The following is a 25,485-nucleotide window of genomic DNA, read 5'->3' on the forward strand; positions in this document are numbered from 1 at the left end:
GAGAGAGAGAGAGAGAGCGTTTCCTCTGTATGTGTTACTATCACTCTTGGGAACTAAAGATGCTTTCAAGTGAATTCAGTGTGTCATAAACCTAATCAATCAATTTTCTTATCAGCAAGGTGATGTACTGAGATACTTGTGTGCAAATTATTTACACCATATGCTGTATGACTTTGATCACTTTTGTTATCTTGCCTTTTACTTTTTCAATTTCTAAACTGATTTAATTATATGTATTCTGTAGAGTAATTTTGAGGACTATAAAAGATAATGCCTACCATTAATGTGCAGGAAAGGAAGCTGATGATGAAGGGTATTTTATAAATGTGTAATATTCCAATAGATATCCATCTTGTCATTGGCTTATCTGATCACATGTGTACAAAATTCAAATAGTAATAAGGCCTGTTTCTTAAGGTCAAAATATATCCTCAATTCTAAAATTAAAATTCAGCAAATCTATGCCTTGTGACATAGTCACATTATGAGGGTAGATTTGCTTTCCTGGATGCCTGCTTTCCTAAGTAATGATAAAAAGTTAATAATGTTACACTTTTTATTATTTTAAAGCACTTTTTTTAATAAAAGACTATTGTTGCTTTGTTTCTGTTCATAATTTAAACTAATTGATGTTACAATAAAATTAGTGTTTGGTTCCTATAATCTCCTCCCCTCTTCACTGGAATTTGAGGAGCTCCACCTAATAATGTCTGGTTGTTGGTATCTGTATCTGTGCCTATCAATTTCTAGATGAAGCATCTCTGATGATGATTATGGACACCACAAGAACACAGCTCACATAATCAACTCAGTGTGGTTCATAAGGTCTCAGAGAGACTGAACTGACAGTCAGGGAGCCTGCATAGGTCTGACCTAGGTCCTTGACATATATTTTATTGTTGAGTAGCTTGGTGTTCTGGTGGGATTCCTAACAGTAGGAATAGGTATGTCTCTGAGTCCTTGATCTTCGTTTGGGAACCTTTCCTTCTACTGGGTTTCCTTGTTCAGCCTTGACATGAGGGTATGTGTCTAGTCTTACTGTAATTTGTAATGTTATGCTTGGTTGATATCCCTGGGAGGCCTGCTCTTTTCTGAAGAAAAATAGCAATATAGTGGATCTGGTAGAAAGGAAAGGTAGGTGGGAGGGATTGGGGAAAAAATTGGGGATGTAATATATATGAGAATAAATAAATACAAATGCATATTGCAATGTGAAAGGGACCATGTCATTACCCACCCACCCCTGTTTGTAGCTTCCCATATTGCTTGTCTTGCTTCCACTTCAAATGCTAATTTTGGAGTCTCATTTTTGTTATTGAACACCTTTAAAACATATTAAACAATAAACACAAGAGACATGTTGAATCTGTCATGTTTCCCTCTTTTTAATAAACTTGTCCTCATTACAAATTTTTAAAATTCACACCTGTTTTTAAGAATATTTTTTCTTATGAAAATTCAGCAAATCACCTATTTAATTACTTATCACTAGTTCAGTTAATGTTCAGACCACATAAATCAAAGTAGAAGTTGAAGATTTAAGCAGTTTTCTGAACAAATGCTACATTTGTAAATATTTAACACCACATTTTTTTCCAGTTTTCAAGCAAAACTCACAGTTTGCTTAAAATATCCAGGTACTATAATTGAGGTCAAAGAGGTCATCTTTTTGTTTGAATCATGTAGATAATTGCTTCAATTCTCCACTTCACTTTGTGTGAAGTAAGTAATTGAGTGAAATTTCAACTGAACATTTTACTGAAAAAAAAAAAAGTCAAAAATGAGTGTTGATTATCTTTAAGCCCAAACAAGTAGCTAATTGCCTGAAATTACCAGTTGCTTGGTCATGCAACCTTGGTACATTTAGACATATCTATGATGAAATTGGAGAAAGTAAAATAAACATCACTTCAGCATGCCTACCACAGCTTTCAATCATATGCACTCGATGAGTTAATAGCACACTAAAAATGGCCACTTTCCTCCAATTTCTGGTTTCACCTCTTAAAAAATAAATGCTTAAAAGAACTTACGCCTATATAGAATAAAAAATGAGAACAGCTTAGCAGCCTAATTTATTTCAACCAATTGTCACAAACATTTGGTTTGCATGCAGAGAAAAATTATCTAAGTAAGAACTAGTGTAACCTGATAAAACAAAATGTGATGATTAACTAGAAATATTTTCATATATGTCATCTTCATTTGGGTAGAACACAGCCTTGGAAGTTAAGCTAAACAAATGAAAAATGTGTAGGCACATTGGAAACCAGGGGCACGGAGGGAGGGTGGTGTTAAATATTTACAAATGTAAACGAGGTCTGGGAAATCTTAAAGTCTATGAAGTTGTTTAAATACCCCCGAGGGCAAACGCTATCAAAATTATAATGAGAAACAAAATGGATGTTTAGGAATCCAATTTTCCCCTTTGAACTGGTGAATGAACCGTATTTCACAGACTTATATTACTTAAACAGCTTTCTAAAAATCTACTAATAGACTGTCCACTTTGCTATATGACCAGTCTGTACTAAAATCATTTCATAAGGGTAGCTTTTTGTCTTATTCTAACAAAGCTCAAAGGGGAAATGTTCATCTATATTTCAAGTAATGTTAACTTTTCAGTATTTTAAAGTGAGAACTATGCTATGCTACAACAACCTTGATTTACTGTGCAGCATCATTTATCTCATTAAGGCTGATTTGAGTGGAAATGTTTAGGCGTTGTCTGACCCATTCCTTCTACCCTCATATAATGCCTCTCCAACTATATGAGGACTTATAATACAGTTAAATCTTCAGGTCTTTTATAAAAACAATTTTCTAAGAATTTGAAAGGGAACACTTTGGTTTGCTTTCAAAGGACCTTTCCCAAATACTCCATATTTTACATAGATAGGTTGTAGATGCTGAAACTGTGTATATTACTTCCTTTAAAAGGCATGATAAAACCTTAAATACAGAATATGCCATGGTTATATCTCAGCCCTCTTTGTTATTAATAATATATCTATATGCTAGACCATGTTCACTGTTTGTGACCATAGAACTTTCTATTATTGATATATTTGACCTAGAGTACTCATGGGCCCTACACAATTATTTGTTATATTTATATGTACCCAGTTCAGGACCATCTTGTACTCATTTCTATAATCTGGTATTCCTCTGGATTTGAGTTTGCCTTTAATAGACTTTGTCATGTTTATTTTTACCCACATCAGCTTGTCAAAGTTGTTTGGAATCCCAGTCCTAACTCATTTTCCCAACCCCAACTCTGAAAAAACAGAATTGACTGAACGTATATAAATTCTTTGGTAGCAAACATCATACTGCTCCTTGCACACAGCCATCCCACATTCTACACTACTTAGTCATAGCCTATTAAAGTTCAATACCATATTTCTAGATATTCTTACCCGACTCTTGGATCGCCGACGACATCCAAAAAATGGAAGACAACAGAACAGGTTCAAGTTAGAGTTGGACCTGTGGCCAGATGGCGTGTGGCGTGTCCTTCTAAAATTCAGCATGATTCAAAGTGGGTTTATCTGGAAAAAAATATGACGGGGTGAAACAGTGAAAGGTTCATGAAACATAGCAAGCAATTTAATACATGAGGGAGAAGAAGGCACATGGTGGTAGAAGTTCTTAAATTGTGAAAATCTCACCTTAATCCCTGCTCTCCAGGGAATCTGTAGTATACTTTCTAAAAAACACAGCAACCCATAAGTTACCTCTTTTCTTGAGAAGAGGGACAGAATGGTGAATGAGAGTCCAACCCCTACAAAACCTAGCCTCACATGTCCCTCAGACTCAGAAAAAGAAAATAGGCCACATTATTCTCTCTTCCTCTATTTTCTCTTGGGACATTCATTTACCCTTTCTTATTTAAATTCCTGGCATTCCCATCTCAGAACTGTCTCTATCCTTGGGCAGTTCCTGTCATAAATATACCCTTCCACATCAGCTCAGACCTTCTTGGCTACCAGCCAGTAGGCCAGTTTCCTTCTACCAATAACTAGATTCCCCCTAATTATACAACATTTAGATGCTACAAATATCAATATGAGTAATCGGTTTGAATGATGGACCCAAATGACAATATGTATTATATATACCTTTTTGTGTATATTGTCATAACAAGCCAGTCTTATTTTATCAGCATACAAAAGTATTAAGGACATGGGTAGACTGATATTAAATATCAATATTAAATATTATCTTAGTTAAAACATACTTGGAACCTGGCATCATGATGCATCCCTGTAATTCTAGTACTCAGAAAATTGAGGCAGGAGGAACACAAATTTGAGTCCAACCTGAGCTACCTAGTCAAATGTCTCAAAAAATCATAACAGCTAAGGATGTAGATTAAAAGTAGAACATTTGCCTAGGATGCACAATGTCCTGTATTTTATCCTTAGCACTCAAAAAAGAAAGAAAGAAAAGCAGAAAGCAAAAGGCATTTGATATTTTAGTTCCTCAGTAGGGATGTAGGTAAATTAAATTGCAATTTAAAACAGTAGGACAGTACATATGAGACAGAAGACAAGTTGGGTATGGTACTGAAATTTTTACTTCTTCTTTCTTTGTGTTTTTTTTTTTCTTGCTTTTAAAATTTTGAGAGAGCCTCAGCATGTAGTTTAGGCTGACCTCAAACTCTCAGCAGCCATTCTGTCAGCTTCTTAAGTGCTGACATTAAAAACATGAACCACCACATCTAGTTTAAATAACACAAAATTTATGGTTTATTTATAATTTATACTTTACTGGTGTCTATTTTAAAAAGTATTAAAGACAGATGATATTGAATCAGAGATTGCTACAATCAATCATATACTAAACTTCATTCATATATTTTTAAGTGAATGGCTTTATATATTTTTACTATTGCTAAATGATAATGGATTCATCTAAATGACCCCAAATAGCAAAGCTGATAATATTTTTTACCCTTTTAAGGAACTGTTGCTGCTGAGAGGGATTGTGAAACAAACTTCTTAAAGAACAGACTTTCATTGAAAGGACTGTACAGATAACAGAACATTTTCCTCCATCAACCTAATGTTTCTCTATCTCCTTCCTTCAAAACTAGCTCCAAAAATGTAATGTAATAGAAAAAATAGAGGCCTCCCCATTAAAGATAAATATTTTTACTACTATAAAAAGATGTCTTTCCCCCTCATTCTTTAAAATCATTCTTTGAGCACATATCTTTACATTAGCTGATAAAAACAATTATCAAAGCCACTAAATGTGTTGTTGGTAGTGACTGATATAAATTAATACTTAGCTCTAAGATTTGTGGCTTATAGGAATAAAAACAATGGAAAAGGTATACAGTTTTATAAATCACAGTAGTTAGAGTAAAAAATGAGAATACAAGAAGAAATCAAGTGCTAGTCATTTATATACATATTATCTCATCAAATTATCAAAATTTTACAAAGCAGGCACCATCAGTTATACTTCTCAAATTAAAAAAAACCTAAATACAAAGAAATTATGTGTTAATAGATAATTTAGTAGCATAGTTCAAATTACAATCGCAATTTGTTCACATCCAGTGGATTTCTCTCTCCCACTTCTCCTACTGTGAAACAGGATGAAAACAGGTACATAAAACCAGAAACCATTTCTCTATATAGTTACTACACATTCCTTTCTTCTAAATTTTTCTACCTTTGTCCAAGAAGATAACAAAAGAATGTTCTCTTTCATTACAAAATATACATTCTTGACCCATAACTATATAACTTGTATTCATAAATTTGAATATGAATTTTGTATTTTTCATTCAGAAATGAGGGCCAGACCCCCATCCCCCCAAAAAAGGATTTCCAAGGATGATGTGATTTTGATTATTGTCTTTTGGATAAGACTATATAACCTACCCAGTTGGTTCTATGAAGCATTGAAAATTTACTAATGTTTACAAAATTCATACTTGCACTAAAATGCCCTTTGAAACCCAGTCAAGGGAAATGAGGGATAGAGACTGTCCTTGTCTCAACTTTTGATCAATCTAGATGACATTATCTATTATTTAAATTGCTCCTTTTTCCAATTTCCTTGCTTGTTTTTTTTTTAATTCATTGCCTTTAGATAGCATGAGTATGATGAAATGCAAGCCATCTATTGATGTAAATATCACCTTCTCTGGCTGTCCAATGCTGAGATATTCAATGATGGTGGAGAAAATAGCAAATTAGTTTGACGCAAATTCTTGGTCTCTAATCTCAACTTGTGTTCAAGGTTACCTAGTAACATTTCTTTTTTCCTTTCCTTATAAAAGCTATTTTAAGCCTCCTCTGCTCTCCTGTTATCACAACCCATCTGTTTCTTCATTTAACTTATTCACCTCATACTGCGTGATTCTCATAAGAGAACCCCTCAAAATTTCTGGCATGTCACCTATAATCATACTTGCTCACCACTCTCCTCCTCCTTTCATTTTTTTCTGCAGGAAGCAATGGAAGAAATGACCCAGCGCTGGTCTAAGGAGTTGTTAACACACATACTCTCTTAATCTTGACATCTCAGTTGCCACATGAGAATTGCCACTTGAGATGTTTCCAGCTCACCCCAAGTGCTCTCTCTTGATCACTTGATCACTCTGTTTATCTTGCCTTGTCTTGTAGATTTATCCTTACACTCTCTACTACTTCTTTTCACATTAATGAAAAATGCTGTTTTTATGTTAAAAACAAAAACAGAAAACATGATTTTACTTTGTTATACACTTCTACAAACAGCCAACTTTATTTAAAGAGGTCTATATAATTCTCATTTATTTCAGTGTCCATCACTCTCATTCACTCTTACCTTTCTTTCCACCTCACTGCTCCTTGAAATTATACTCAGTGATGGATATATGGTTAATATATTCAATGGTCACACCAATATCTGTTAAATTCTAAAATATCTCTTCTCATTCTTTTTGTTCTTATGACATCATAATATTGACATTACATGTGTTTTCTCCAATCTATAGTCCATGGTTTATCTCTCTTTGTTTGTTTGATTTTGTTGGTGATGGGAGGGGATTGATTTCATTAAAAAGTTCTTTAGATGTTGAGAGTTGATAGCATTTCCCCCTCAGTCTTCCAAAAGCTCTTATTTTACATTCAGTTCTCTGTGTAATCTTATTCATATATGCTAATACATCACAAATTTCATCTCCAACCCAGATCACCTTTCTAAACAAATAAGCCTCTCACTTTAACACCCCCTAAGCTATTTCATTCAATATGTTCCATGGGATTCAGTCAACAAATTTACATTTCCAAACTTAAATTGCTAGAATCTCTTGTTTTTAATTAAAGTAAATGATATCACTATGTACCTTAATGTTCTAACCCAGAATATTATTTCCTATGTTTCAAATGCACTTTTGTTTCCATGTTTACCTAGGATATTTCCTGTTCATCTCAGCCAGGTTATTATTATAAGCTTTATACTAAGAATTCTTCAAGGGCTCTACCTTTCTGAGCTCTTATAACAACCTATTCATAGCTCTGTTCATTCAGTGCTGTATACTTTCCAAAAGGCTGTAAGTACAAAAGACCCTCAACTTACCAGGGTAATAAGTAGATAAAGCCCCTATGAATTGGAAATATATTTAGTACACTTTCCCTATTAAGCACCATAATTTATCATAGCTCACATGGCTGACTCGGATATCTTAGCATTGCAAGAGAGTATCAGATCACATAGTGGTAGTCAAAGAAAAGATCAAAGTTCAAATTTTGAAGTATAGTTTTCTATGAATGATATCGCTTTTGTGTCATACTACAGCTGGAAAATCATTAGGCTAAATTGTTGTAAGCCATGGGCCATCTGTAATATGAAAGATGGGTTTTGTCTTCCCACTTATTTCAGTATTATTATTGACACTTAAAAGTGGTTATCGAATATTTTAAAAGACAATCAGGAAAAGAGAAAAAGCTAGATGAAATCATCAAAGCAGTCTTAGTAGAAAAGTAAAATAGAGAACTGTTCAATCTATAGACACTGGAGGTTTTTCTCCCCATATCAGTAGTAACCGTTTTAATCACCTTTTACATAATTTTAAAACATAAGCTGTTGAATACAAGATTCCTAGAAAACATAGATAAATTTTTAAAAGAAAATAACATCCAAAAATGTTATCATTATTCTTTTTGTTGTCAAATATTTTTATAATAAAAACTTAGGACAAGTACAGCCAACACTCCACATATTAAAGGTTATCTTTTCTCAAAAATTCTAAGAGTCTATCTTTCTTGTACATTTCATTCTCACAAATTTCTTACTATTATGTTTTCAAAATAATGCCTTAAATGGTTATTTTGGAGAATAAGTTTGAGAAATTAGTAAATTATCTTTAAAGGAAGTGTCCCTGTGTGGGTGTGTGGTGTGGTGTGTGTGTGTGTGTGTGTGTGTGTGTGTGTGTGTGTAAAAGAATTTAAAATAAGATGTTTGGGGCAGACCAAGGTTTATCCTGTTTTGAAATTAGGTTATGGAAATTTTTCTCCTCTCCTAAAACATTCATGATCATACAAGACTATGTATACATGACCCATATCTCCTTTTCCTCTACATAAACTTCATTCATTTTCTTGCAAACAGCAATTATGTTACCCTTATCATTCTCTTCTTCAGACAGAATAGGCTTAATTATGTTATGGCCTAGTCTCCATTTTGTTTATCATTTGGGTCTGGTTCTTGCAGAATCCTTCCTGTTTTTCCACGCTTTAAACCAAACAGAATGATATTTGGTATTTCCACAAAACAGAGAAGTCAAATAGTTATTTGATAATAATAAGACATCCAGTGGATGCTCAGAACTTGTATCTTAACAAGGAAGTATGAATGCTTTCATGTCTTTTCTATTCTCTATTAAGGAGCACACAGAGGCAATTTCTCTTTTCCTCTTGTTAAGCCATGCCTGAAAATGAGAGTTTTTTTGGGGGGGGGGGTTTAAAAAGCATTAATGAATTACTCCTAGTATACAATTTGCAGCCCTTTAATCACTGACTTTTCTTGTTCACAGTCATAGTCCATGCAAAGGCATTGATTAATAATAAAGTATTTCTCCGAGCGGATTGATTTCTCTCTGACTCACTCTACTGGGTTGAGGTTGGTATTTTTCTTCCCCTTCCACCTACACCTACACCATCGAGACTAAAGGGTTTCCCATCGTTTCACCTCTAACACTTGACTTTTCACAGAATCACTTTACCCTACACCCCAAACTGACGCAATTGTTTCCAATTAATTGGCATTCTGTTCCATTCTTTCTTAAAAAATCTTTCTTTTCAGCTGTATAGTCAATGCCCTCAGGGGAACACAATACCCTGGCCTTCTGTGAACCAGACTCATTTATCTTTTTTTCTTGTCTATGACACAGAAAAGAAAGGAATCCGAAAGGCAGAAGATATGGCCAGTGGTTATTAAAGGCCATGTTGTAGTATCATGGCCATTTTCTGGTCCACAAGCACCTGAAGAAAACAGATACTACAGACATGAGAACACTGCACTTGATTAGTGGTGTCAGATAACCAAGAAAGGAGGAATGTAGAAGTTTATCCTTGTCCTTGTGTCTTCTTTTTTCTCCTCTTTTCTTCTAATTCCTGCCCTAGTTTTCCACTGCTTTTGTAGCACCAGCCCAGCTGCTCAGATGCCCATTGAGACCTATTTAACTAAAGCAACAATTTCTATTTTGGACGTTTCTCCATCTTTCTTTATCTACGGTATTTTTACTTCCTGCCCAATGCCTTGAAATTAATCCCAGAAGATAGATCACATTGAAATAACTTTATTAGATGACAAAGACTGACTGACATTCTGCTTACTGAGTATGGAGAAAGGAGGCTTCCCATCTTCTTCACTACAAGATATAAAACTTTGATACACTGTGGAGGGACAATTTCTAGGGATAGATTTGAGGTCTTCTCCAGTACCAGTTAAGACATATCCCATTATATGGAATCCAGAATTTCTAGAGCTTTTGATGTGTATACTCCCTTTTCTTTCCTTTTTATTTATATCTATCGAATTCCCCTTGTCAGTGACAGAAAAAGACTTCTATCATTTATAAAATATTGCCTAGGGACATCTCTCTTCTTCCCCTTCACTAATAATGTGATTTTCCATGTTTGGCACATGCTTAAGTGTCTGGACAAAGAGGCCCGTGTTATTAATTATGTATACATACTCAAGAGCCTCTGCAATAGGCTCCTTTTCCCAAAAGAACAAGTAAGCCAGTAAAAGGATCACGTTGGTTAGCACTTAGGGGCAAATGGACATTTTGGGTTCTGCTCCACTTTCAATACCACCCTCCCAGCAATACCCAATTAGTGTGCAGTGCAAGGAAAGGCCAAATGCAGCTATGCCTCTTCAGACCTCTGCACCGCCCTTGTAGAGATCCACTCACCACCACACTAATGAAATCATTAGGCTGCACTCTGCAAGTTACATACATGCTCGGGCTGGCACTTTAAAATGTTAATGCCATGGATAAATACAAACCCATTTGAAAACTGCTTGGGTGTACAATTGAAAGCACTAAAGTTCAGAGCACCTTTAATTATTTCTCATAAACATAATTCTGAAAGCTTTCTTTGTTTATTTAAAAAGGAAGAAAATCTATTTTCTCTCTGCTGTTATTAACTCAAATAATGGATGGGGAAAATATTTTAATTTGCTATTTTATTATCTCACCTTGGATTTTTCTAGCTCAAGATGTGGTTTGTTTAGCACCAGTCACAGAAGTTTGAAAATGTAAGTTATGCAAATCATACAAACAGGGTTTTTGAAGGAAAAATATATTTGATATGAATGTGCACAACAATTTCTCTTTATTGATGAGTTAAATAGCCTTATTTTATAGACTGTCACCCATTGCTTTTAAAATTATGTCTATTTTTATACTTGCCATGAGTCACTATTAGCTCTCCATCTCCCTTTCTGTCTCTAGGTCTCTTTTCTCCCTTGGGCTTACACCTACACATTCATTCACAGTCCACAATGTTGGAAACTAAATGATCATTATTTGCTGTTGCTGTAGCCAAGGCTTCTGATTCTTCTGAGTCATAAGGAAGCAGCTAGAGGTGCTACAACCCTTTCTGCCTGTCTGTCTAATTACTGACCAAGCACTATACCAGAAAATGCAATAAATAATCACACAAAAGCATCAGCAACTGTCAATTATCTTCTGAGAGAGCAAGCAAGTATGCAAGGGTCGTGGAGAATGTTTCCTTTGGATTTTAACTGATATTTGTAATTAAATGATTGGTTTTTGGAAAAGCCAGCCAATGGTTTGTACCTGAGATGTGCAGTGCACTTTGCAGCAGCATTTCCTAGCACCCAGAAAAATGGAATGATATATTGCTGCAGTAAAAATGAAAATGCTAATGCACATATGAGTAATGTTTTTCTCCTCTAACTCCAGCTCTGTGGAATCATTTACTGATGCATGCACTGATTTAACTCCAAATAGCCTTTAAAATTAACAACTTATTTAACATTCCTGCAAAGATTATGGTCAGGAAAGCAAATGTTATTGTCTCCCTTGAAGAAATATCCCAGTAACCAGTCTAATATCTTAGATTTGTAATCAAAATTAGAAATCGAGTATAAGCTTTTATTTGACAATAATTGACAAAACACACAAACCCTGTGGCTCAATTTTTTTATCCCGATAAGCTCAGCATGTACATAAACACATATCCCCTGAGCTTCACTATTTGTTTAATGGATGAGATTCAAGCTTTTGGTTTAGTTGGAGGCTTTGTGTATTCAGCCTGGCATAAATTGCTATAGTTTTAGAAAGAACAGTTGTTTTGGGGGCAGATATAATCTTTAATTGGTTTCTAGATTTTTACTTATTGTTTCCATAACTGTAATTCCTGGGATGATTAAAAACTGGACTCTGAAGTGAGACATGAAGAGACCCCAGAGGAAAACAGTAGATTGAAAATACTGGATTGAAGACAGTGACACCAAATTCCCTTATAAGCCCTTTATCCTTCCTTCTACTTGCAGAGTAATAGAAATCACTTTACTGTGCTATCACTACTACTACACACCATATAAAACTGGCCAAAGGAAAAGTGGTCCACATCTTAATTATAGTTTTAAAAATCTAATCTGCATTATTTGATCAATAAATAGTTGTTGACAAGAGTCTCAATTTTCAAAAGAAGACACAAGCTCTAAACTGAATTCTCATACTGCCTTTTGCCCTTATGGCTTTGTCTTCTCAGATTACAAATACAGTCCTACTCCCTGGAGCTGAAAAAAAAAATCAAATGGTTCATACTTGTGAAGCAGTAAACACAAAAGGACCGAAGGATAAAGCAATCCACAAACCTGAATCCTTTGTTTTCTAATGTACCTAAAAGCTCAGTTTGCTGTAACTAGATATGAAAGTATAAATAAGTAGATAAAGCAGTTCATTATTCATCACTTAAGGCAGTCACAAAAAGGACACATTTTCATTAACAGTGGGTTGAATTATTAGAAAACCCAAGCCACTCAATCCATATTCAGTGTTTGCTGTTCTGCTCTGCTAAGCGAATACTGTGGAGGTAGGAGATTGCTGTTAAATAAGATTCCAATTGAGAGCTTACTTTTCTGAGTCCAAACCAAGAACTCAAAACTTCAAAGGCAGCTAATTTTGATCATCTTTTTAGAAATACTAAGTTTTGAGTTTATCCCAGAGTTTCCAGCTGTCTTTAAACTGTACCTCGTCTAACAATAACGTTTAATAATTTTGAATCAGTAAGTCGTTCCCTTCCTTATATTTTTACAGAATGTGTTGCCCCTTAGTGTGGTATTTGTGATATTTAATATTATCAACTTGATAGAATATGAAGTCACTTATGAAATAAGTCCTTGGGTGTATTCATGAGGGATTTTTGTATATTATATTTATTGATATAGGAAGACCCACATTAAATGTGAACGGCACCATACCATGACCACAGTCCCTAGATTAAATAAATGGAAGACAGTGAATTATGCATAAGCATTTGTCTTGATCTGATTCTTCATTATGGACCAAATTGGTTCAGCTGTTCATTTGTCTGTCACCATGACCTATCTGCCAGGATGGACTATACCTTAAATTGTGAGCCAACAACTTAGAGTGTACTATGCAAGCTAATAGTGGTGAGGGCATTGTTGGTCTTATTCATCTGTGAACACTATGAACTATAATACCTACCTGCAAGGAAGATATGCTCACATGTGCAGTAGTGGCATGACTCTAATGGGGGTAACCAAACACTCTGTGATTGGATTTGCACCTTGTTCCTTATTAGAAAACCCATACATTTTATTGTACAGTTGGCCCAATTCCCATTCATAGGGAGGTCCCCTAAGTGGGAAGCTCTCTATGTTGTTTAGCTAAATTAACATAGCATCAAATTGGCTTCTTGAACTTTATATTTATACCAATGAACAAATGGTACTCTCATGCCCAATCAGAGAATCCTCTCTTTGCTGTGAACAGCAGTTAAAGAAGAGATCAAGGACCACCAAAGATGCTCAAAATAAGTGATGATTGAGGGTTCACCCCTAAATAAGACAACTATACCATTCTCTCTAAAGCTTAGGGGACATTGCCAAAAGAATGTGGGGGTCAGAAGAAATGGGGAAAAGCTGTGAAAAGCCATCCACTAAACATGACACAGTCATTTTAATCATGAACTCAGAGCAACTGAGGTTACTGGCATCTAACCTTAATGGGACTAGCCTTGCCAATACAGTCAGTCAGTCATGGATCAAGGAGGGTCCACCGGCTCCTATCACTCCCTGATGAACTAACTAACTATTGGATACTGATAAATTCTGGGAAAGAGGAGCAATTTTTTTCTGTTGTGTACTTACAGGTGAGCTGATCAGGCTCCAGTGGATAGTTGCAAAGTCATGGTCATACATAGGACACTGGTCAAATCCAGTAACTCACTAATAAAACATAAGTAAGTGGATGTATAAAAGAGATTAATAGGGAAGAAGATGAATGGAAAAAGGGGGGATGGAAATGAGAGAGGGAGGAATGAGTATAATCAGAATGCATTATACTCATGCATAAAATTATCAAAGAATAAAATTCAAATAGTACTACCTGAGGACCCAGGTATATCACTGCTGGGCATATACCCAAAAGATGCTCCATCATGTAATAAGGACTCATGTTCCACTATTTTCATAGCAGCCATATCTATAATAGCCAGAAGCTGGAAAGAACCCAGATGTCCTTCAACAGAGGAATAGATACAGAAAATGTGGTACATTTACACAATGGAGTACTAGTCAGCTATTTAAAAAACAAACAAAAAAACAAAAAAACAAAAAAAAAAAACAATGCCTTCATGAAATTCTTAGGCAAATAGATGGAACTAGAAAATATCATCCTGAGTGAAGTAATCCAATCACAAAAGGACATGCATGGTATGCACTCACTGATAAGTAGGATATTAGCCCCAAAGCTTGGAATATCCAAAATACAATCCACAGACCACATGAAGCTCAAGAAGAAGGAAGACCAAAGTGTGGATACTTTGGTCCCTCTTAGAAGGAGGAATGAATTTATGAAATTCCTAGGCAAATGGTTGGACCTGGAGGGTATCATCCTGAGTGAGGTAACACAATCACAAAAGAACTCAAATGATATGTACTCACTAATAAGTGGATATTAGCCCAGAAATTTAATATACCCGAGATATAAGAGACAATTTGTAAAACACATGAAACTGAAGAACGAAGACCAAAGTGTGGACACTTTGCCCCTTCTTAGAATTGGAAACAATCACCCATGGAAGGAGTTACAGAGACAAAGTTTGGAGCTGAGACAAAAGGATGGACCATCTAGAGACTGCCATATCCAGGGATCCATCCCATAATTAGCCTCCAAACGATGACACCATTGCATACACTAGCAAGCATTTGCTGAAAGGACCCTGATATAGCTGTCTCTTGTGAGACTATGCCGGGGCCAAACAAACACAGAAGTGGATGCTCACAGTCAGCTATTGGATGGATCACAGGGTCTCCCAATGGAGGAGCTAGAGAAAGTATCCAAGGAGCTAAAGAGATCTGCAACCCTATAGGTGCAACAACATTATGAACTAACCAGTACCCGGGAGCTCTTGACTCTAGCTGCATATGTATCAAAAGATGGCCTAGTCAGCCATCACTAGAAAGAGAGGCCCATTGGACATGCAAACTTTATATGCCTCAGTACAGGGGAACGCCAGGGCCAAAAAATGGGAATGGGTGGGTAGAGAAGTGGGGGGGGAGGGTAGGGGGGCCTTTTGGGATAGCATTGGAAATGTAATTGAGGAAAATACATAATTAAAAAAATATAAAAAAAATAGAAGGAGGAACAAAATACTCATGGGAGAAAATACAGAGACAAAGTGTAGAGCAGAGACTGAAGGAAAGGCCATCCAGAGATTGCCCCACATGAGGATCCATCCCATATACAGTCACCAAACCCAAATACTATTGTAGATGCCTGGAAGTTCATGCTGACAGGAGCCTGATATAGCTGTCTCCTGAGAGGCTCTGCCAGAGCCTGACAATACAGAAATGGATGCTTGCAACCAACCATTAGACTGAGCTCAGGGTCCCCAATGGAGGAATTAAAGAAAGGACTGAAGGAGTTGAATGGGTTTGCAACCCCATAGGAAGAACAACAATATCAACCAACCAGATCCCCCAGAGCTCCCAAAGACTAAACCATCAACCAAAGAGTACACATGGAGCAACCCATGGCTCCAGCTGCATATGTAGCAGAAGATGGCCTTGTCGGACATCAATGGGAGTAGAGGCCCTTGGTCCTGTGAAGGCTCAATGACCCAGTGTAGGGAAATGCCAGGGCTGGGAGAAGGGAGTGGGTAAGTGCCCTCATAGAAGCAGGAGGAGGGAGGATGGGAGGGTTTCAGGAGGGAAAACTGGGAAAGTGAATAACATTTGAAATGTAAGTAAAGAAAATAACCAATAAAAGAAAAGAAAAAAATTGTGGGCATAGAGAAATGGCTCAGCAATACCCTTGTAAGCTGTGTCTCAATAGCTTGTAGCTACTACTTGTACTAGATGGTACAATATATAATATATCTAATACCATCTTCTAGCCTCCAAAGGCATACACACAGATTTTACACACACATACACACACACACACACACACACACACACACACACACACACACACGAGAGAGAGAGAGAGAGAGAGAGAGACAAATAGAGAGAGAAAATAATAATAATAAAAATAAATTGAAATGAATAAAAAACATGAGCCAAAATAAATACATCCTTCCTTAAATTGTTACAATGAGAAACTAATACAGCATTATTGCTTTCCACCTATTCAACTTCTGTTTTCACATCTTTTCCTTATTTCCACAGTATTTCTACTTTAATATCTTCTTAATATATTGTCATTGGAGTGCCTTTGGAATCTATTTTACAAAGTCTAATAGTTTACAATGCATCATTTACTTTTTGAATAATTATTCTTAATCTAATTTCTTCTAGATCTTTGGCAGCACCAGTTCCATGCAGGCAAGGTAACCTTAGCATTTTGAATTCAGAACTTACCTCAGTTCTTAATATTATGAGAAGGAATGATAGTTGTGGAGGAAATATCAATATGATGTTACATATCCTTTGTTCTTGGTAATTAGAATATTAACTCATCAGTTAGTAAACTCTTACCTCTGTTTCCTACAGACCATCATTATAGGAATCTTACAGTTATCCATACATTTTCCGAAATAACATCTATCTCTTACTGTAGTTTTCTCCCAAGTCTTAAAAATCTTACTGTTATTTTAATCTAGTTTATTATGTATAATTTCAAGCAATTATGGTTTAGTTTTGTAACACCTTTACTTTCTTGCTGAATCTTCACAGATAACTTTGAAATAAGAAATAATTTTAAATAAAACAAAGATTAAAATGCCCTAGTACTTACTAAACATTTTCTTTGGACAAGTTTTGACTGAACCACTCACTATAAAGAAGTTGATATATATTGAATAATATTTTAGTCACTTTTATAAAAGGGTAATATATATCCCCTGTATCATAACTCATAATCTCTTATATAGAAGAGCAGCTGAGGTAAAATGAACTGCCTATGTGCTTTTGTTATTCACCTATGCTTTTCCTCATATTTTTCTTTTCTTGGCGTGTCTCTCAATCACTAAAAATACTAGTAATAGCCATCCCCTAAATATATAGCATCCTACAGTTCAACTGATTTGGGTCAGCGGTCCTCAACAGTAAGGCAATTATACACTATTATAGCCTTTCCTGTGTGGTCTCCATTTCATGTAGTTTAAAGGTTGAAGAGTTGGTAGGTCAACCAGTATCCTAAAAAACACAATCCTCTCTAAGGCTTATAGAAAGTCCTAGAAGAGGAAGACTTATGTAATAATCTGGTTCAAGAGACAGATATTTCCTTAATCTGATGGCATATACTCCCTTGCATACCTCAATGACAACAAGTTCCTCATCATGGAATAGTCACAATTTTGTTACTTTTATAATGCTTTGACAACCCTATGAAAGACTTTGTTGAGAACTAAAAGCATTCTAAAGAAACTTAAAACAGTTACTCTGGTTTAAGCTCTAGTTTCTCTAAGTAATTAAAAGATTATGCCTAAAAATGCAAAGTAACTGTCTACCCTGAAACCTACTAATAAGTGTTATTCATCATACTAGCTGACATGATGGTTATCATAATACCATGTACAAGAAATGTCAATGAATTGACCTTAAAGACTTGCTGAAATTAAAACTGTAATTTAAGCAAAACACTGTAGTATATGCAATGTCAGCCTTAACGATATAAGACCTTGTCCAAAAGAATCAGAGCAACATAAAAATGAATTTAACTCAAACTCCAGTCTCAAAAATATCCTAGTAATAATGGCGTCTCTGTCAATATATGTTCACTGGTACAATAAATAATATTGGAGCAACCAAACACTTTCTGATTGGGTGTAAAGTCTGATCCACAAAATGAAACCCAGACCTGGCACCATTATCAGGTCCAAGAAATTTTGGGTAGTTAGACAAAAGTCCCTAAGGGAGAACATACTACTTTTACTCTACTAAACAGATATAGTACAAAACCAACTGTTAGTGACTTATTTCTATATCCACAAATTAGGGCATCTCTCAACCCTCATTTGTAAAACGCCATCTTGCAGTAGACAATTGCAATGGCGATTAATGCAGAGACCCACAAATGGTCAATGTTCAGACAATAGAGATGGCAGAATGATCAGTCTAAAGTGGAACATGTATATCACATATGATGAATATGATCAAAAGACATTGCAAGAAATTCTCAAAGAATTGATAAAATATAATATAAAAACAAACAAGTATACTAGAAAGTACCTTATCAAGTTCTACCAGGTAGACATTTAACATCTAACAAAAAAAATTCCAGAAATACTCAAGCTGTGGGAAATTTACATGTGATAAAAGGGGCCAATTTTAAATCAGTTGAAATAGACATTTGTCTATTTGGTGTGGTTTCAAGAGGAATTGAGAAAGACTACATATCATAAACTGCCTCCTTCACTAATGGTTGAAATTAATTTTATGGACTTACTTATGTTAATATTTTATGTGAATGCATGTTTTGCTTGCAGATATGTATGTATACCATGCTCATGTCTAGTCCCTGAGAAGGCCTGAAGAGATCTTTAGATACCATGGGGGTAGAGTTACTGACAGCTGGGATCCACCATTAGTGCTGGTAACTAAACCTTGGTCTCCTGAAAATGTAGCAAGTGCTCTTCTGAGTCAACTCTCCAGGCCTTTGTTGATTTCTTAATTCAAGGATTTGTGGGTTTAGTACTTTTCTCTTTTCCAAATTAAAATAAATTATTTCTTAGGAGGTCTAATAACTAATCTTTCTGCAATCATCAATTATTTATCCTGTAGTAATGTATTTGCTATATTTGCAAATTTGGTCTTAGTTAAAAGAGCTACAATCTATATTGTAAAGGGCCCATATGGCAAAACTGCCACATAAGAGGATATTAAAATAAAAGAGGCAGGAAGAGAACTTTCCTTCCTTCCTTGTTGGTAAACATGATGAGATCTGAGGCAAAATTCCTATAAAAGCAGAATAAAAGTGGAAGTAATAACGTGAATGTAATAAGTGAAGAACTCTGGTACTACAGATAGAATAGAATGTAGAGATAGAGCAAAATAGAAAGAGATTTGGCATGGCAAGATTGGGGTCCTTCATTTACCAATTTTTACGTAAGGACTTTTAAGAGGGGATGTGAGGAGGCTCAGGTTAAACTTTCCTGTTTAAGAATACTAAAGAGAATTTGGAAATATGTCAAAATTTTAAATTTTCTTCAGTTGAATATCTAGATATAAGAAAAGGAAAGAAAAACACACAGAAGCATCAGGTTGCTAATAACAAAATACTGTATGACTCACGAAAGCTGTAATTCAAACAATGGTTTTTCACATGAAGATGGAGAGGTCATTCAGACTAAGAATTAAAATTGCTTCCAAACTGTCACACTTGAAGCAAACCTTTTAGAGCAAGTATGATTATAATCTATGTAATAGTGTTGGGAAAATAACTACCTCTATACCTCCAAAATGGAGAGTAGGAAATGGCCTGTGGTTTGCTTGATTATACTGTAACAACCTAATGGCAAAATCGGCCTTGAAAGTTGAGTTTCGCTGTTCTGAGTTATACTGGTTTAGCAAAGGTTTTAAACGTAATGCTACAGTGAATTCTTTTAAGGCTAAAAAGAACTTGCTAAGAGGCACTGAAGAATTTGATGATAATTTAGGATAGTGATAGTCATTAAATATGGTCTTTAAAAACAGCATTAAGAGTGAGCTTCTGGGTAAGTTATGGCCTGGGAGCTGCCCCCATGTGACCCAGTTAAGAAGAGCCAGTACAAGAACAAATAAGCCCACATTTTAGAGAGGGAAAGATAAAGAACTGAAATTTACAAAGTCGGGTATGGAACAGAGTCCAGAAAATAGCAGCTGATGTATTAAAAAGAAGCTAAGCTGCACATAGCTCCAGCAGCCCCGTTCCCTAATAGAAGGGGAAGGGGAAGAACTTCCGAAAGGTGAGCCTCCTGAGAAAAGACTTGCAGCCCTAACCTCAGCACAAGCCTATACAAGTCTGAAATCCAGATGCAGGTTTTGGTGAAGCTGATTCCCCCAGTGAATGCAGCAGTGGAGAAGAATCTCCTATGGATTTGACTCTGAGTGCAGCTGCCAGGCAACATCTTGAGAGTGATCTTTTGTTTAAAACTAAGCTACTCTGGGGGCCAGAGAACAAGGAATAACCTTAAGTCAGAGAGCTTGAATTTAAATTACCATGCCCCCTGACAGTTTTCATATTCCAAGACAATAGAAAAAAAAAAAAAGCTACTACAACACTTGTTATTTTTAACCATTGCACACCCTGAATTGTTTTCTTTTTGCTAGGATTTTAGCAGTATTTTTATTTTTAAAAAGTTTGACATTAGAATTTAATTACATAATGGAATCCTTTCCTTTCCTCTCCAAACACATATATCCTTCCTTGTTCCCTTTCAGATCTATGGCCTCTTGTTTCATAAATTGTTGTTGTTGTTGTTGTGTACCTATACATATATATTTCTAAACACATAAAGATAACCTGACATTTAATTTTTCATAGTTTAAAAAATATGTTTATAGCCTTTATTTTGTTTATGGCTTTTATTTATTGAGCAATAATTTTTCCCTTTCCTTTCCCATTTTCTTATTTGCTGTGTATTTTCCATTCCCCCTCTCACTATTATACTTTCAGTAGCACTTTGAGTTTGTTTCTTTTATGAAAAAAAAGTATATAGATTGGACATAGTATTACCTAAGGAGCAGGCTATACCACTCCTTGGCATATACCCAGAAGATGCTTCAACATGTAATAAGGACACATGCTCCACTATGTTCATAGCAGCCTTATTTACAATAGCCAGAAGCTGGAAAGAACCCAGATGCCCCTCAACAGAGGAATGGATACAGAAAATGTGGTACATTTACACAATGGAGTACTACTCAGCTATTAAAAACAATGAATTTATGAAATTCTTAGGCAAGTGGATGGATCTGGAGGATATCATCCTGAGTGAGGTAACCCAATCACAAAAGAACACACATGATATGCACTCACTGATAAGTGGGATATTAGCCCTGTAACTTAGAATACCCAAGATACAATTTACAAAACACATGAAACTCAAGAAGGAAGACCAAAGTGTGGATACTTCAGTCCTTCTTAGAAGGAGGAACTAAATATTCATGGGAGGAAATAGAGAGACAAAGTGTAGAGAAGACTGAAGGAAAGACCATCCAGAGACTCTCCAACCTGGGGATTCATTCCATACACAGTTACCAAGCCCAGACACTATTGTGGATGCCAAAAAGTGCATGCTGAAAGGAGCCTGATATGACTGTCTCCTGAGAGGATCTGCCATAGCCTGACAAAAACAGAGGCATTGGACTGAGCACAGGGCCCCTAAGAGAGGAGTTGAAGGGGTTTGCAACAGCATAGGAAGAACAACAATATCAACTAACCAGACCCCCCCCCCCCAGAACTCCCAGGGACTAAGCCATCAAGAATGGAATACACATGGCTCCAGCTGCATATGTAGCAGAGGATGGCCTTGTCATGCATCAATGGAAGGAGAGGTCCTAGGTCCTATGACTGCTCAATAGACAAACCAGGGAATCTCGGGTGGGAAGGCAGGAGTGGGTGAGTGGGTGGAAAAACACCCTCATAGAAGCAGGGTGGGGAAGGATGTGAAAAGGTGTTTCTAGGATGGAGGGAAACTGGGAAAGGGGATAATATTTGAAATGTAAATAAAGAAAATATCCAATAAAAAACCAAAATGTATATATTACCTTTTATTACATCTTATATTAATTTAATTTTGCTTTGAACTTTCTCATAGTGATAATTTAAACATTATAAAACAGTATCACAGGCCAGCACTTAGGAGGAAGAGGCAGGCAGATTTCTGAGTTCAAGGCCAGCCTGGTCTACAAAATGAGTTCCAGGATAGCCAGGGATATACAGAGAAATTCTTTCTAAAAACAAAAACAAAACCAAAAACAACAACAAAAAATTATTACTTTGTTCATTACTATTGTTCAAGAACATTTTAGCAGATAGTCAATTTAATTATAAAAATATGTTTTTATTAGATATTTTCTTCATTTACATTTCAAATGCTATTCCGAAAGTCCCCTATACCCTTCCCTCACCCTGCTCCCCAACCCACCCACTCCTGCTTCCTGGCCCTGGCATTCCCCTGTACTGGGGCATATAATCTTCGGGGGTCTCTCCTCCCAATGATGGCTGACTAGGCCATCCTCTGCTACATATGCAGCTAGAGACACGAGCTCTGGGGGGTACTGATTAGTTCATAATGTTGTTGCACCTATAGGGTTGCAGATCCCTTTAGCTCCTTGGGTACTTTCTCTAGCTCCTCCATTGGGGGCCCTGTGATCCATCCAATAGATGACTGTGAGCATCCACTTCTGTATTTGCCAGGCATTGACATAGCCTCATATGAGACATCTATATCAGGGTCTTGTCAGCTTTTACTTCTGTTACTTTTACTTCTATTAGCTTTAGCTTCTGTACAGAGAAGCTATTACTTCTCTGAAATATAGAGCGAAGAACAGAAAGATGATCTCTTCTTTACATAACCATTGCTACTATGTTGTCTTATAAGAACATGGCCAGAGTGGTCATCTGCATTAAAACACTAATAGAACCTACTCTTTTGCTCTCCATAATGTTGGGCGTATATGTTTCCCAAATAATTTTTTCTTTAATAATTCTATACACATATTTAATGTTTTGTGATTATTCTCCCTACTCACCCTCTTATTTCTCTCCAATCCATGTCAGCTCTATATAAAATAGGAGAAAGCCAGCTGGGAGCAAGTATACATCCATTCATTCTCACTCTTGTCCTACTTGCATGGCCTACTGCTCTCCCCTGAACACACACATGTCTAGGATGCATATATAATTAGAGATATGCAGTATTTGTCTTTCTGTGCCATGCAAGTAGAAAAGGGACTATGATGTAGGAAGAAGAGATCTTAAGAGTGGAGTTTATATGTAAAGTCAAAACAATTTCATGTGAAATGAAATTTTTAAAGAGGCTTATTTGGGAGAGATAGGTTACTATCAAGAAGGGCACAGAAGGGGACACAGTGGGAGAAAATAAATAAGAACAAAGCATTGACAAATGTATGGCAATGCTATCATAAAGGCCATCATTTTGGATGCTAACTTGAAAAGTTAATTTAAAAAAAGAAAATAGACTAAACTACTATTATTTTGAATTGATAAAATCCTATATGCCATTAGAAAAACTAAAGATGCTTTATTTTCAAGATGTAGAATAATTAAGGCATATATTTTAAAAAGAAATGTGGTAACTCTTAAAAAGTATTAGGCTAAAATAAATAGTACCAAGATTTAAGCAGCCAATTAAGAGAAATTGGCATATAAGATACAAAGGGTTGATATAAAATAAAAGACAAGAATTCACTGTATCTGCTTCCTCAAGAATCAGCTTCAAATAGAGCAGATAATTCTATGAATATGCTTGATTATAATTATAATAGGAACCAAGAAAGAACTGTAACAACAAATCAATAAAGTCTGGCCAAGTGACAAAGAATTTGTCCATTAAGTAAAACCTCTACACAAGTCGGGCGGTGGTGGCGCATGCCTTTAATCCCAGCACTTGGGAGGCAGAGGCAGGAGGATTTCTGAGTTCGAGGCCAGCCTGGTCTACAAAGTGAGTTCCAGGACAGCCAGGGCTATACAGAGAAACCCTGTCTCGAAAAACAAAAACAAAACAAAACAAAACAACCTCTACACAATAAATATTCAGTTGTGGCTACAAAATGCAGTAGGTCAATTTCAAATAACACTTTCACAGGCTAAAAGTATGTTTAAAAAAATCGTCTTTGCTAGTCATCACAACTACTCATATATGATTGGTTTCCCATAGACTAAGAATTATGCCTAATGCCATAGAAACAGGCCAGCACATGAAACCTGAACCTGACCATCAGTCTCCAAGTCTCTTTCACTTTGTTGTCCTACAGTTTTATTGTAATAAATATATTTTCAAAAGTTTCCCATAAAACAATTAGTATATACCTTTGGCAAAAAGAGAAAGAAAATTATCAAGTATCAGTTTGAAAACTATAAAGTGTTCAGAAATCTGGATATCAATCATGTTCTAGCAACAATAGGTGGTATTTAAAGATACCACTTCATGTTATTAGGAGCTCGCTACTAAGGAAAAAAAAAATTACTGTAATGATATTAGACAAGTGATTCCACATTTTAAAGAATTTATATCATATTAATATGAGGGATTTTGATTATTTTATGCTTTAATTTCCCTAAAAATAGCACAAATTATAAATTGATAGATTTCTCATTATGTTTAAATGAAAAGTAATGCACCTTTTTAGGAAATATTGTATTCTTTAGTACTTATATTTGAGTCCTAATAGAGGTGAAGTCTTCCATTCTCACCAAAAATTCAGGAAAAGCCAGTACCCAATAACTAATCTAAACTCAGACTAGAGACATGGCTTAGATGTTAAGAGCATTGACTGCTCTTCTAGAGGACCTGGGTTTTATACCCATCACCTACATGGCAGCTAGTAACAATCTGTAACTCTAGTTCCAGAGAATTCTATGTCCTCTTCTGATGTCTGTGGGCACCAGGAACTTATATATATGACACTTATACACATAAGAAAATTTTAAAAATCTCTTCTTCACTTAAATTGATGACTTTAAATGAGTAACTTCACATCTGTAAGCTTTGCTTCTGCTTGCTACAAAATAGGAATCATAAAGGTAAACAACAGCTATAGGTTACATGAAAATATATTGCATATAATATATCACTTTTCTAAGTGTATATATTATTTATTAGAGGTAATATATTTCATTGTGATGTTTTCATACCCGCACATAATCTAGTTAATACTCATCCCATTACCATTTCTTAACCCCTTGCTCATTTTATCATTTTTCCAATTCCAAAAAAAAATAGTCTCTGTTTAATTTTTAGCATTTAGTGTATGTGTGTGTCTGTGTGAGTGTGTTTATGTATTAGGTATATATGTATATATATGGTGTATATATATATTCATACATATATATGTATATATATGCATGTATATACACCATATATATCTAATACATGTATGTATGTATATATGTATGTATATACAGCTGCTAGGTCCATTTGAGAGAAAATATTATTTAATTATGAGATTTGTCAAGCTGGGCGTGGTGGCGCACGCCTTTAATCCCAGCACTTGGGGGGCAGAGGCAGGCAGATTTCTGAGTTCGAGGCCAGCCTGGTCTACAGAGTGAGTTCCAGGACAGCCAGGGCTATACAGAGAAACCCT

General features: G+C 35.7%; 1 protein-coding gene across 2 annotated transcripts in view; it reads right to left on the bottom strand.

Moving 5' to 3' along the window:
• Positions 1-25,485, bottom strand: part of Rps6ka6 (ribosomal protein S6 kinase A6) — a 140,460-nt gene that overhangs the window by 91,684 nt on the left and 23,291 nt on the right. For both annotated transcript variants that reach the window (XM_021153084.2, XM_029473708.1), the window contains exon 2: positions 3,420-3,551. In XM_021153084.2, coding sequence (XP_021008743.2) covers positions 3,420-3,533 — 114 coding nt within the window. In that variant the 5' untranslated portion in view covers positions 3,534-3,551. The remainder of the gene's footprint in view (positions 1-3,419; positions 3,552-25,485) is intronic.

The sequence above is a fragment of the Mus caroli genome, chromosome X (assembly GCF_900094665.2).
Source record: "Mus caroli chromosome X, CAROLI_EIJ_v1.1, whole genome shotgun sequence".
Lineage (NCBI taxonomy): Eukaryota > Metazoa > Chordata > Mammalia > Rodentia > Muridae > Mus > Mus caroli.